Source organism: Geotrypetes seraphini, chromosome 7, assembly GCF_902459505.1.
Source record: "Geotrypetes seraphini chromosome 7, aGeoSer1.1, whole genome shotgun sequence".
In the NCBI taxonomy this organism is placed as follows: Eukaryota; Metazoa; Chordata; class Amphibia; order Gymnophiona; family Dermophiidae; genus Geotrypetes; species Geotrypetes seraphini.
The window spans coordinates 73,426,776-73,440,487 of record NC_047090.1 but is presented as its reverse complement, the minus strand read 5'-3'; the positions used below and the strand labels follow the sequence as shown (position 1 = coordinate 73,440,487).

At 40.7% G+C, this 13,712-nt stretch overlaps 1 protein-coding gene across 5 annotated transcripts in view; it reads right to left on the bottom strand.

Moving 5' to 3' along the window:
* LOC117363329 (lymphoid-restricted membrane protein-like) overlaps nucleotides 1-13,712 on the bottom strand; it is a 248,868-nt gene that overhangs the window by 188,504 nt on the left and 46,652 nt on the right. For all 5 annotated transcript variants that reach the window (XR_004540024.1, XM_033950851.1, XM_033950852.1 and 2 more), the window contains 4 exons: nucleotides 9,540-9,616; nucleotides 9,373-9,448; nucleotides 5,704-5,862; nucleotides 1,612-1,729 (listed from right to left, as the gene is read on the bottom strand). Coding sequence is in view for 4 of the 5 variants with exons in the window: in XM_033950851.1 (XP_033806742.1) it covers nucleotides 1,612-1,729; nucleotides 5,704-5,862; nucleotides 9,373-9,448; nucleotides 9,540-9,616 (430 nt within the window). In the remaining variant the exon portion in view is untranslated. The remainder of the gene's footprint in view (nucleotides 1-1,611; nucleotides 1,730-5,703; nucleotides 5,863-9,372; nucleotides 9,449-9,539; nucleotides 9,617-13,712) is intronic.

Genomic DNA, 13,712 nt, shown 5'->3' with positions numbered 1-13,712 from the left:
GTCAAAGATAAGCTTTGGGGAGGCAAGCTTGAAGCAGGGGATTTTGCCCACAGCACCTTGGACATTAAGTTGAGCCCTGAAGATTGTGAGAAACAAACACAGCCCGGAAGTGGAGTGAAAGGGAAATTGGGGAGCTTCGGTATGGATACTGAAGGGGTTGCCGAATCTAACTTTGTAGCTGGGCCATTATCTGATTCTCCATATGCTGAGGTGGGATAACCAGCGAGAGAGATCTGCGCTGGAGCAATGGGTGGATGGCTTGAGAAGATTTCTCTGGGAACTGAACCCATTGTTACCAATGGAACTGGATTTATGAACAGTACCAGGCTGAAGACTAGACTAGAGAGGATAACATTGGAAGAGATATGGGACACTGTTAATACTCTGGAAGTTAAATTGATTGAGTGTTTGGATAAGAACATAAGAATAGCCTTACTGGGTCAAACCAATGGTCCATCAAGCCCAGTACACTGTTCTCAGTGGCCAATCCAGGTCACTAGTCAAAACCAGTAATATTCCATGCTACAAATCCAGGGCAAGCAGAGGCTTCCCCCATTTCTTAACAGGCTATGGACTTTTCCTCCAGGAACTTGTCCAAACCTTTCTTAAAACCAGCTACACTATCCGCTTTTACCACAACCTCTGGCAATGCATTCCAGAGCTTAACTATTCTATGAGTGAAAAAATATTTTCTCCTATTGGTTTTAAAAGTATTTCCCTGCAGTTTCATTGAGTGTCCCCTAGTCTTTGTAATTTTTGACAGAGTGAAAATCAATCCACTTGTACCCTTTTTTTACTCTACTCAGGATTTTGTAGACTTCAATCAGCCTTCTCTTTTCCAAGCTGAAGAGCCCAAACCTTTTTAGTCTTTTCTCATACGAGAGGAGTTCCATCCCCTTTATCATCTTGGTCACTCTTTTTTTTTTAAACCTTTTCTAATGCTGCTATATCTTTCTTGATGTCATCTGCAAATTTAATCACCTCACTCATCGTTCCAATTTCCAGATCATTTATAAACAAGTTAAATAGCACTCACCCTGCAGCTCTCCACTGTTTACTCTCCTCCATTGAGAAAAATGAACATTTAATCCTACCCTCTGTTTTCTATCCAATAACCAATTCCTAATCCACTACTGAACTTTGCCTCCTATCTTATGACTAATTATCTCAGGAGCCTCTCTTGAGGAACTTTGGTCAAAAGCTTTCTGAAAATCTAGATACACTATATCAACTGGCTCACCTTTATCCACATGTGTATTGATTCAAAGAAGTCAAGCAAATTGGTGAGGCAAGATCTCCCTCAGCTGAACCTATGCTGTTTCATTAAATTATGTTTGTCTACGTGTTCCACAATTTTATTTTTTTATAATTGTTTCTACCATTTTGCCCGGAATAAGCAAGACCTTCTGCAGGTATAGAGTAAGCTTACTTTGAAATCTGATTTTTTTTTAAGTTTTACAAAGCTTTTACAGCACTATGTAAGCAGCAGATTATTATTATTACTATTAATTTAGATTTATTATTGGAAAACATTTTAAAAAATGTTCATTGTGCAAAAATTGCTTTCAAGTATGCCAACATAAAATAGTAGCACTTCACACAAAAGACTACCAGTTGTTTGTTCTGAGCCAAAATCTTTGCACTCTTTTCTTCACAGAGGTTAAGGCTTGTTTTCATTTCTTCCAGTTCATCCTTCAATGACTTTGCTCTAACAATGGCCTGTTGAGCACTAAGGAAAGAGAAACCTCTGGGTTAATTGTACATTTAATCAGACAAGTACAATAGCACAAAGTCAAGTTCCAAAACCTGGCAAGTGAAACAAATGGTGCGAGTGCTGCCATTTTTAAAGCTTTGTTCCTATACTTTTCATTGACAGTCATTACAGAAACAAACTTTTTGTTTTACAGATAACACCCCTTCTTTTGGATATTATATACAAATACACACACATATACACACACATATATATTATCCAAAAGAAGGGGTGTTATCTGTAAAACAAAACAAAAAAAAGGCTCCAGTTTTATTGTTATGGACAGTAATTTTATCATAGATTACTGTAGATGATCAAATGTGTTTATACACATTTGATCATCTACAGTAATCTATGATAAAATTACTGTCCATAACAATAAAACTGGAGCCTAAATACCACAGCATTAAAAGATTTCTTGATAGTATAAAAGTGTAATTGAGGTGATGGATGAGTATAGGTCTGTTCTATCATTTTTATGGAGTTATTTTCTTTGATAATATTTGAATTTTATTGTAACCACTTAGAGCTATAATTGAAGCGGAATACCAAACTGTAACGTAGTAAAGACGGCAGGTAAAAATACCTATATGATCCAACCAGTCTGCTTGGCAGTCACATTCATTATCAAGGCAATGTTGAACCAACAATACAGTAAATTACTACAATTTACTTGCTAAGTTCCACTATAAGAACTCTCCTCCTCCCCTCCCCTGAAATATGTAAGACCTATACTCAGATATGAATGTGGCATAAAAATACACCTACTAGCTACTGATCCATCCTTGCCATCTTCAAGGCTCAAACTGTAAATAAGTCTGCTCTGTGCCAGCCCTACTTCCCAGCTACCAAGGTGCCATCAAAACCTTCTTCAGCCCATCCTGATCCATCTTGCCAGATACAGTACACAGACTGTAGAAGGCCATCCAGCATCAGCTTCACTTCTCCACTGCTAGAGTTGACATCAAAGCTAACTTTGGCCCATCCTGATCCATCTTGCCTTATACACGTACTGTAGAATTCTGTTGACATCAACTTCACTTTACCAAATATATGAAGTGGTACTGTAATTAACTGCGCAGGACTAAGAGTGGGGTAATTTTTATTTGATGAGCCTGCTCAAAAGTTCAAGTTTTCTGGGCTTAAGTATTGTTGCAAATTATGATGTGTGTGATAAGTAAACAGCATTCTGCATTTTTAATTTTAAGAGCTTGGATGTAAGGCCTGAAAGTCATAAGATGAAGATAAAAATTACAAGCAAAACTATTTTCCAGAAAACAGGACAAAGAAAAAAAAAATCAACAGAAAATTATCTTCCGAGTTCCCCAAAATATGGAGATCCATCAGCAATACAACAGTTAAAATAAACAGTACTAAAAAGTATCAGGTGGTAAATAATGCTCAAGTTACCTAACTTTTTAGATTCTCTATCAAGTTGCAAAGGAAACCCAATATCAAGAAAAGATTTTAAAAAGTATAGGGTCATAGAATATATAAAACTTTTTGAAATCTAACCGAACACATTTAAATGAAAATAAGAACCACCATCATTTTGTAATACTCATGAGCAGAAAAGATTTATGTCTCTGCCCAAGTCCGAAAACACCATCATTTTTAGCCTATCGTATTTTACACTCCATAAGACACTTTTTTCCCACCCAAAAGTGGGTGGAAATGTTGGTGCATCTTATGGACCGAAGATACAAATTTTGACCACATCCCCAGTACCTTTTTAAAACGAATCCACGGATTCCCCACCTGTACCTTTACAAACTGCGAAAACTGGGCAGCTATTCAGAAAGCAGCCCAGCCCAGGCAAGAACGTGGAGAGCTCGCTCCTGACGGCCGACACACCGCTGGACCATCAGGCTATTAGCTGCATTTTAAATGGTACGGTAGGCGATCCAGAGACCACATGATGGACGGATGGGCAAGGGATCCACCAGAGAAACCGCATGACTGACTGACTGATGGATGGACAGGTCCACCAGAGAGACCAGATTTGGACACTATAATAATGCAAGTATTGAGCCTTCTCTCCACAACCAACCCCAGACTCTAACCCTTCTTTCTTGCTGTATGCCTGGAACAGGTTGACAGAGTCCATAGACTGTTATTGAGAAAGACACAGGGGAAGCCACTGCTTGCCCTGGATCAGTAGCACAGAATGTTGCTACTCTTTGGGTTCCGGAATCTTGCTATTCTTTGAGGCTCTGCCTGGAATCTTGATACTCTGGGGTTCTAGAATCTTTTGTTACTGGGGGTGTTTTTAAAAGGTACGATGGGGGGGATTTAAAAAGGTACTGGGGGACAGGGTGCAGAGCCTTGCAAGTAGTGTGGGGTTGGATTCACAGCCTGGTATATATTAGTACACAATGGGGTTTTTTTCTTGTTTTCCTCCTCTAAATCTAGGGTGCATCTTATGGTCAAGTGCGTCTTAGGAAGCAAAAAATATGGTATATACAGTATTGTTCTAAACTTGAAAAACAGCTTAATAAGATTCTCAATGGACTCGGGACCATTTTTTGAGATGTTTCCAAAAACTGTTTTACCAGACAGTTATAATCTCCAAATCCACATTTGTTGCTGCTTCTATTAATTCCATGATTTGCCTTTTCTTAAATGAAAGATAAGACACCTCATTTACAGCTGGTAAAGATTTGTTAACTTCAATACTTCATGTATATATTTAACCATTCTCTTGGAGACATTTGAACTTTAGGAAAGTTCAAAAAACTAAGATTGCAAGGATGTAAAGAATGTTCTATATGCTCCAACATGAACTGAATACCTGAGCCTTTACAAATAAAGCAGGTTACCTCTTCTTCCAGAGCCTTAATTTTTCCCAAATTCTTCAACTGAAGTTTCCACCTTCGAAACCCATGTATATACAGTCTCAATGTCCTTTTCCACCAAGTCCATTTCTTATTGACATTTGCTATCAACTTCCCATATTAAAATAAGTTTCTGCCTTCACAACTTCTACTAGTTCAGTATCCAAAATGATCTTCCCTGCTTGAGCATGGCCAGAATCACAGCTCCCAGTTGTGCTGAACTTGCTAACTCTGTCCCATCCCCAGGTACATTACAGAGGGGGGAGGGACACAAAACGCTGGTCTCCAAGGCTTTCTGGGCAGCTTCCTGCATTTGAACCCAGAATCACATCTTTGACTTCAGCCACTCCCCTCAGAGGTCAGGGAGCTACTAGCCAGTGATTGTGGGGGAGTTTGGACACTTGGGCTGAGTGAAACATTCCCCTCAAGACTTGTCAGCTTTCTGTGCTGACAAGACAGCAAGGGTACTTCCAGCTCTCTCCTGAAGAGTAATTGCATATCAGAATATTAAGGCCTGGACTAGAGCAGAGGTATGAGAAGGACTTACCCACCCCTCCTTTTAGACATCTCACATTCAACAAACTCAGTACAAACAGGAAAACACAGGGCAGCCTGCCATTACCCCATTGGCCATTTTTGATCTCCATATAACCGATAACTTTAGAGGTGGCATGGAAATAAGACACCTCCAATAGTCATAACAAAAATTGATTTTGATATCCAAGCTAACTGCTACACAAAGAGGTGCTGTGTCCTTATTTCATATGATTTGGGACCCATATAATGTGGTGACCCCATGTTGCAAGAGGGAGAGTCCCCTAGAAATATATTTTACTATAAATAGCTAATTGTTTATAGAATGAGATGGCTCGTTCATGTTGAATGCATTCAGAACTGTCATCATGCTACCACACTGGTTTATTTTTCTATTATATTTTCTTGTTACTTGGCGACTGTTCAACTAATTCTTCTTGATTTGAATTGAAATTAGCATGTTATACTGTTTGTTAAAGAGCAGGAATTGGGCTTAAAGAACTCCAATCATGTCTGAAATTGGGAAAGGTTTAAGGTTCAACAGAATACCACAAGGAAGAAAAAAAAATGAATATGGACAACCTTTTAGCTTGGTTATGCAGTTCCTCGTTTTGTTCAGTTAATCTGCTATTGACTTCCTCCATGTTTTCCATAGCCATCTTGAGATTACAGTATTGCTTCTGCAGTTTTTGATTGTTGAACTGTAGGTCAGCAACACAGGTAATCAAATCTGAGGTCTCCCTAAATTGAGAGAAAACAGGGTTTACAGGTTCTACCAACTTGTATAAAATTAAAGATTCTAATGTTGATCCTTAAAGTATTACTCATTCAAGCCCATCCTTACATTACTTTATTGACCTCTTGTGCCCTGGCTCTACTCTTGAATGAATGAGGGAGGAGTTGGGCGAGAGTAGGCAGTCTAGGAGGAGCATTTATACTTTGACAGACAAATTTCATATTTTGGCCTACTCCTGTGGATTCCCTGCCTCTCCATGTCTGCTAAGAACCCTCACTGCCTAGATTTAAGGACATCAAAACCTAGCTTTTTCCAACATCCTTCCAAAGATCCAAGTACATCATGGACTTCAGGTGTGCCTCAGCAGCTCTCTATCCTACCTTCTTCCTCCACCATCCCAGTATATAATTTGTGGCATAGACCCTAGGCCAGGGGTAGGGAACTCTGGTCCTCGAGAGCCGTAGTCCAGTCGGGTTTTCAGGATTTCCCCAATGAATATGCATTGAAAGCAGTGTATGCATATTCATTGGGGAAATCCTGAAAACCCGACTGGACTAAGGCTCTTGAGGACCGGAGTTCCCTACCCCTGCCTTAGGCGATAACAGGTTTTATATCTCTAAAGTATCTGTGCATTTGTAAGGTGTGCCAATGGTTCTGTATAATTTTCCGAATATCATTAAAATAGATGGTAATGTTTTAACGTGCAGATGAGATCAGGTGACTTTTCTCTATGTCCAGTTTTAAGAAGATCATCTCGATGGCACATTTTGAACTTTTGGCAGCCATCTCTTATATAGCGAGTGGGATATCCCCTTTCTGCCCACTAAGTCTCAGCGCCCCCTCTCCTCCCACTTTGATCCACATCTGCTCTAATATCTTACTCTTCATTTTTGTCATCTGTCCTCACTTTGTCAGCTCCTTGATTCTATTCACTCTCTCTCACTTTAAAATCTCTATTAATTTTCAAAACTAATACAAAGTGCCAAGAATTGTACATACTTTAATAATAAATGTAAGCACTTAAATTCCATCAATAACAATGCAGAAGAAAAATATCCCTCCCATCCAACAATTTAATCAAGAAATAGCCAAAAATATTCCCCCTCCCTCCACCCGCCCCATCCTGGATATGTATAGAAATAAACAAAAATAAGACAACTATGTTGAAGTAACGAAGGATGTCAACGGACCCCAAATCAAATTTAAAAAAATTGCTATGCCCCTATATATATCAGCATTCATCTTTTCATACTTGTAATCTAAACAAACTAGCCCACCAAAATGGAAAGTTAAGGCAGTCACAACTTTTCCAATTGCGGGTTATCATTTGCATAGCAATCCCTGTCATAATTAGGAAAAGCCTGCATTTGTAGCGAATTTTTTTTTTTTTTTTTTAATTGTACTCTCCATATGCTTTACTTTGGTACTAATGGCAGTATATGAAACTTTTGTAACAATTTAGGAAAATGTTTAATGAAAATTATACCTTATGCATTAACCTCCTGAGACACCCTATGAAAAACAGTAGCCAGAGTTTTAATGAACTCTAACAATTAAGTGCTTCTCAATATCAAGATGGTAAAGGATGGAACTGCTCTCGTAAGAGGAAAGACTAAAACAGTTAGGGCTCTTCAGCTTGGAAAAGAGACACCTGAGGGGAGATATGATTGAAGTCTACAAAATCCTGAGTGGAGAAGAACGGGTATAAAAGTGGATCGATATTTTACTCCGTCAAAAATTACAAAGACTAGGGGACACTCGAAGTTACAGGGAAATACTTTTAAAACCAATTGGAAGAAATTTTTTTTCACTCATAGAATAGTTAAGCTCTGGAACACGTTGCCAGAGGATGTGGTAAGAGCGGATAGCATACCTTTTAAGAAAGGTTTGGACAAGTTCCTGGAGGAAAAGTCCATAGTCTTGTTATTGAGACAGACATGGGGGAAGACACTGCTTGCCCTGTATCGGTAACATGGATATTGCTACTCCTTGGGTTTTGGCCAGGTGCTAGTGACTTGGATTGGCCACCGTGAGAACGGGCTACTGGGCTTGATGGACCATTGGTCTGACCCAGTAAGGCTATTCTTATGTTCTCTTCTGGAGGCATACCTATGTCAATTGAGTTTTCAGAATCACTGCAATGAATAAACAAGAGATTTGCAATATAAGTGACCATTCTATGCAAATCTCACGCATATTCATTATGGGAATCTTGAAAACCCAACCTGCCTATATGTTCCTCTGGGACAGGATTGAGAAGCACCAAATTAAGGTGGTATGTTTCTGACATTTTGAGAATATTAAAACTTGTTTTGAAGATGGATAGTGATCACCTAGATAGGTGTGGGATAAGTCAACTGGCATGATACATAGGCTAGAGAAGTCACAGGAAGATGCAGGAGGAAGGTTCAAGAAGCTAAAGTTGAAATCCAGACTCTAGAAGCAGGCAGTTGCAAAGTCTCAATGCACAGGTGAGATGGTTAAGTGAAAGGACTATAGATTTGTTAGGAACTGGGTAACATTACAGAAGTGGAAAACATATATAGTAAGGATGGACTTCAACTGTGACACTAATCTTAAAGAGGAGAGCAGCTTTTAAAATAGATCAGTGGTTCTTAAACCTGTGGTTTTCAAGATATCCCTAATGAATATGCATAAGCAAGATTTGCTTATAAAGTAGGTTGTAAGTATGCAAATTTTTCTCATGCATGCATATTCATTAGGGATATATCTTGAAAACCGAATTGGCTGGGGGACCCCCAGGGCAGGTTTAAGACCCACTTGAACTAATCATAGTGGAAGCTGACAATTGCTCAGTAATGCATGATTTGGAGTAAGATTCTCAAAAGATACTGGTAAAGTGGTCAAATTATAATGCCTCAGAGATGTTGTCGTAAAGGCTGAAGTAGCCCAGATGCATTAAAAACATTTTTTTAAAAGCAAATACCAAAATTACTCCTATGAATTGCTAGATGATATTCTATGCTGTTTGCATGCAAATGTCGGAAATTTTAAAATAAGATTAAAATTAGAATATCAGCCTCTTCATTTAGTGTCATATTTCATAGACTGGATGCTAGGACAACTGATTATGCACCAATTCCAAGATACAATTTATATCAAAATGATAGGGTTGATCAAATTGCAGGAGGGGTAATGTGCATTAATGGATGCAAAGTGTCAAACAGGAGAAAAATGTCCTGAAGGAAACAAAATGTAATGCGGAATGTTTATGGATAGAAAGTCCATGTATGATGAAGATATAAATTGGGGGTTCTGTAAAATGCTAACAAATTAGGACAACTAAGAAGTGGCAGCATACAGAGCTCCAATGGCTTTCCCTGGTATGGGTAGCATTTTGTAGAACGCTGAACTTTCCAAAACCAGTAGTAGTCAATTGAGGAGGCCCTATTAAAGGGGGAGGGAAATTTGAATTTATAACTATTACAATCCAAAAGGCAGGATTTCTCTAAGTTAATATAAGATAGAAGATAGAAAGTCTCATATGTACTTACAAATCCCCTTTAGATTCATCTCCTCCAAGAGCTTCCAAGCTTCCTGATGTCACATTCATGCCAGAGGTCCTCCGTGCTGTCAAAACAAATTATATTTTTTGGTCTGTTAAATTTTATTTATTTATTTATTTATTTTAAATACTGCTTAATAAAAGAAAACTTCTTACCTGCTATTAGACTCTCATGCAATTTGAACATGGAATCTTCTACATCGACTGTTTCCTCTTCGGCTGTCCTTTCACATCTAGAAAACAAATACATTGTATTCTATCCGCTCAAAGGCAAACCACCCCATAATAAGTGCACCACAGAATTTTGGCACATTGAGATAAATGTCTGTGTACTATTATCACCCTCCAAAGTATACAAGCACTATTTCAAGAGCACAAACTATACTAAAAACCGGGAGAAATGCCCTACAGAATAAACTACCGTGTTTCCCCGAAAATAAGATACTGTCATATTAATTTGGGGTCCAAAAAAATGCACTAGGGCTTATTTTTGGGGTATGGCCTATTTTTTTCATGTACAATGATCATCTCTCCCTTCCTCTCCTCTACTCCAATTCTTCCTCTTTCCTTTCTCTTCCCCACATGTGCAGCATCTTTCCTCCCCTCTCACCCATCCTCTTGTGCCTTCCCTCTGCAGCATCTTTCTATCCCTCCCTCTCATCCCCCGTGCAGCAGCATCTTCGCACAGCTTCTATCCCTCCCTCCCTCCCATCCCCTATGCAGTAGAACCCTCGAGCAGCATCTTTCTATCCTCCACCACCATGCAGCCAAACACCTGCTGACCCTTCCATCTTTCCACTCTCCCTCCCATCCTAACCCCTCTGAACCTCCCACCGCGAGACGAACATACCTCCCTCCAGGCAGCAGCATCAGCAGCACTCTAAATAGACTGCTTTGTGTTCTTCTCCCACTGAGAGAGGGAAGGCCCCGGCGGGAGAAGAACGCAAAGCAGCCTGTTTAGATTGCTGTCGAACACTGTGATTAATACATTATTAGTCATAAGTAATGCATAACATAAGAACATAAGAACATAACTGCCTTCTCCGGATCAGACCTTCGGTCCATCAAGTCCGGCGATCCGCACACGCGGAGGCCCTGCCAGGTGTACACCTGGCTTAATTTATAGTCCACCATATCCTTATATGCCTCTCTTAAGGAGATATGCATCTAGTTTGCTCTTGAAGCCTAGGACGGTCGATTCCGTCATAATCTCCTCTGGGAGGGCATTCCAGGTGTCAACCACTCTCTGAGTGAAGCAGAACTTCCTGACATTAGTCCTGAACCTGTCCCCCCTTAGCTTCATTACATGTCCTCTAGTCCGTGTCAAATTGGACAATGTAAATAATCTTCTCTGCTCTATTTTGTCGATTCCTTTCAGTATTTTGAAGGTCTCGATCATATCCCCACGCAGTCTCCTTTTCTCAAGGGAGAACAATCCTAGTGTTATAAGTCTGTCCTCGTATTCCAGTTTCTCCATACCCTTCACCAGTTTTGTTGCTCGTCTCTGCACCCTCTCCAGCAGTTTTATATCCTTCTTTAGGTAGGGAGACCAATGTTGGATGCAGTATTCCAAGTGTGGTCTGACCATTGCCCTATAAAGCGGCATTATAACTTTCTCCGATCTACTCGAGATTCCTTTCTTTATCATGCCCAACATTCTATTTGCCTTCTTTGCCGCTGCCGCGCATTGTGCCGACGGCTTCAGGGTCCTATCTATCAGTACACCCAGGTCCTTTTCTTGTTCACTCCTCCCCAGAGTTGCACCTGACATTGTATACTCGTATTCCTTATTTTTATTGCCTAAATGCATTACCTTGCATTTCTCCACATTGAACTTCATCTGCCATTTCTCCGCCCATGTTTCTAACCGACACAAGTCGCTCTGGAGTTTCTCTCTATCATCCTGCGATCTGATCGCCCGGCATAGTTTTGTATCGTCTGCAAACTTGATGATCTCACTGGATGTTCCTTCCTCCAGGTCATTGATATAAATATTAAAAAGGATCGGCCCAAGTACCGAGCCCTGGGGTACACCACTAGTCACTTTCTCCCAGTCGGAGAACTTCCCATTTATGCCCACTCTCTGCTTTCGGTTTTCCAGCCATTTGCCTATCCACCTTTGTATATCCCCCTCTATGCCATGGCTTTGTAGTTTCCTGAGAAGTCTTTCGTGTGGAACTTTGTCGAATGCTTTCTGGAAGTCCAAGTATATTATGTCCACCGGCTTCCCACTATCAATTTGCTCGTTCACGGTCTCAAAAAATTGGAGTAAATTCGTCAAACATGATTTCCCTTTCCTGAATCCATGTTGACTGGGTTTCATCAAGTCATGTGCGTCCAAGTGCCGGACTATGCTATCCTTGATCAGTGCTTCAACCATCTTGCCAGGGACAGACGTAAGACTCACAGGTCTATAGTTGCCCGGTTCCCCTCTCGATCCTTTTTTGAAAATTGGGGTGACGTTCGCTATCCTCCAGTCGTCCGGTATCTGTCCAGTTCTGATTGTCAGGTTTGCAAGTTTTTGCAATAACTCTCCGATTTCAACCTTCAATTCCTTTAAGACTCTCGGATGAATCCCATCCGGTCCAGGGGATTTGTCACTTTTAAGTTTGTCGATCTGATAGTATATCTGGTCTAAGTCCACTTCAACTGTGGTGAGGCTGTCTTCTATTTCTCCTGCAAACACTTTCTCCGCTTCAGGTATTGTTGAGGTGTCCTCCTTCGTAAAGACGGACGCAAAGAAGGAATTTAGTTTGTCTGCGATTTGTTTATCTTCCTTGATGTACCCTTTTCTTCCCTGGTCGTCCAGGGGTCCCACTGCCTCTTTTGCAGGTTTTTTCCCTTTCACGTATCTAAAGAAGGGCTTGAAGTTTTTGGCCTCCTGGGCTATTTTTTCCTCATATTCCTGTTTTGCATCCCTCACCGCCTTGTGACATTTCTTCTGATCATCTTTATGTTTGTTCCAGGCTTCGGTTGTCTTTATGCATTTCCATTTTTTGAAAGAGTCCTTCTTTTCTTTTATGGCTTCCTTCACCTGTATGGTAAGCCATGCCGGTTCTCTTTTGCTCTTTGTTCTCTGATCTTTGGAAATCCTCGGAATGTAGAGATCTTGTGCTTCTGTGATAGTATTTTTCAGTAGGGTCCATGCCTGATCAACCGTTTCAAGTTTGTCCACCATCTTCGAGTCGTTTTTCTACCATGGCTCTCATGCTATCGTATTTACCCTTTTTAAAGTTCAAGGTGGTGGTTAAGGTTTTGGCATGTTTCCCTTTCCCGATGTCAAGTTTAAAGTTGATTACATTGTGATCACTCGTTCCCAGTGGAACCATGACTTCCACTTCTGTTATCGGTCCCGTGAGGCCATTTAGGACCAAGTCCAAGGTGGCGTTGCCTCTTGTCGGCTCTTTTACCATTTGTTCCAGGAAGCAATCCCCTAGCACCTCCAGGAACTTGGCTTCCTTGCCGCAGTCGGAGGTTGCTAGTTTCCAGTCTATCCCTGGGAAATTGAAGTCTCCCAATATAATTACATTGCCTGTCTTGCATTCTTGTTTGATTTCCTCCATCATTTCTGAGTCAGTTTCCTCCGCCTGTCCTGGTGGACGATAGTAAAGGCCAATTTTCGTATCTGCGCCATATTGACCAGGAATTTTGATCCAGAGTGACTCAAGCTTCTCTTTCATTTCTGTTGTAACCATTTCAACAGAATCTATTCCCTCCTTAACATATAGAGCAATACCTCCACCTTTCTGCCCTACTCGATCTCTTCTATACAGTTTGTATCCCTGTAGTACTGTGTCCCATTTGTTTTCTTCATTCCACCATGTTTCTGTTATGCCAATGATATCCAATATGTCATGTCTTGCTATTGTCTCTAGTTCCCCCATTTTGTTACCCAGACTTCTAGCATTCGTATACATACATCTAAGTTCCCTTCGTGTTACCTTTTTGGACCTTCTACTCTTGGCTGTCCCTGTAGTTTCAATTACGGTATCATTTACTGCTCCTGTGTTATCACCCTTGTTTGCTGTGTGGTCGTCCCCTCCTGTGTCTGAGTTGTCCCTTCCTGCTTTTTCTCCCTTATTGGCTGCGAGGTCGTCTTCTCTTGTGTAGGTGTAGTTGTCCTTGGCTTCTTCGTCGGGGCATCCTGCTATCCGTACCATCGACCGGTAGTCGACTGTCGGCTTTCCCCTATCTTTCAGTTTAAAGCCTTCTCGATTGCCTTCTTCATGTTGCCTGCCAAAACTCTTGCTCCTTCCTTGTTGAGGTGTAGTCCGTCCCTTCTGTAGTACTTGCTTTTTCCCCAGAACGCCGTCCAGTTGCGCACGAAGT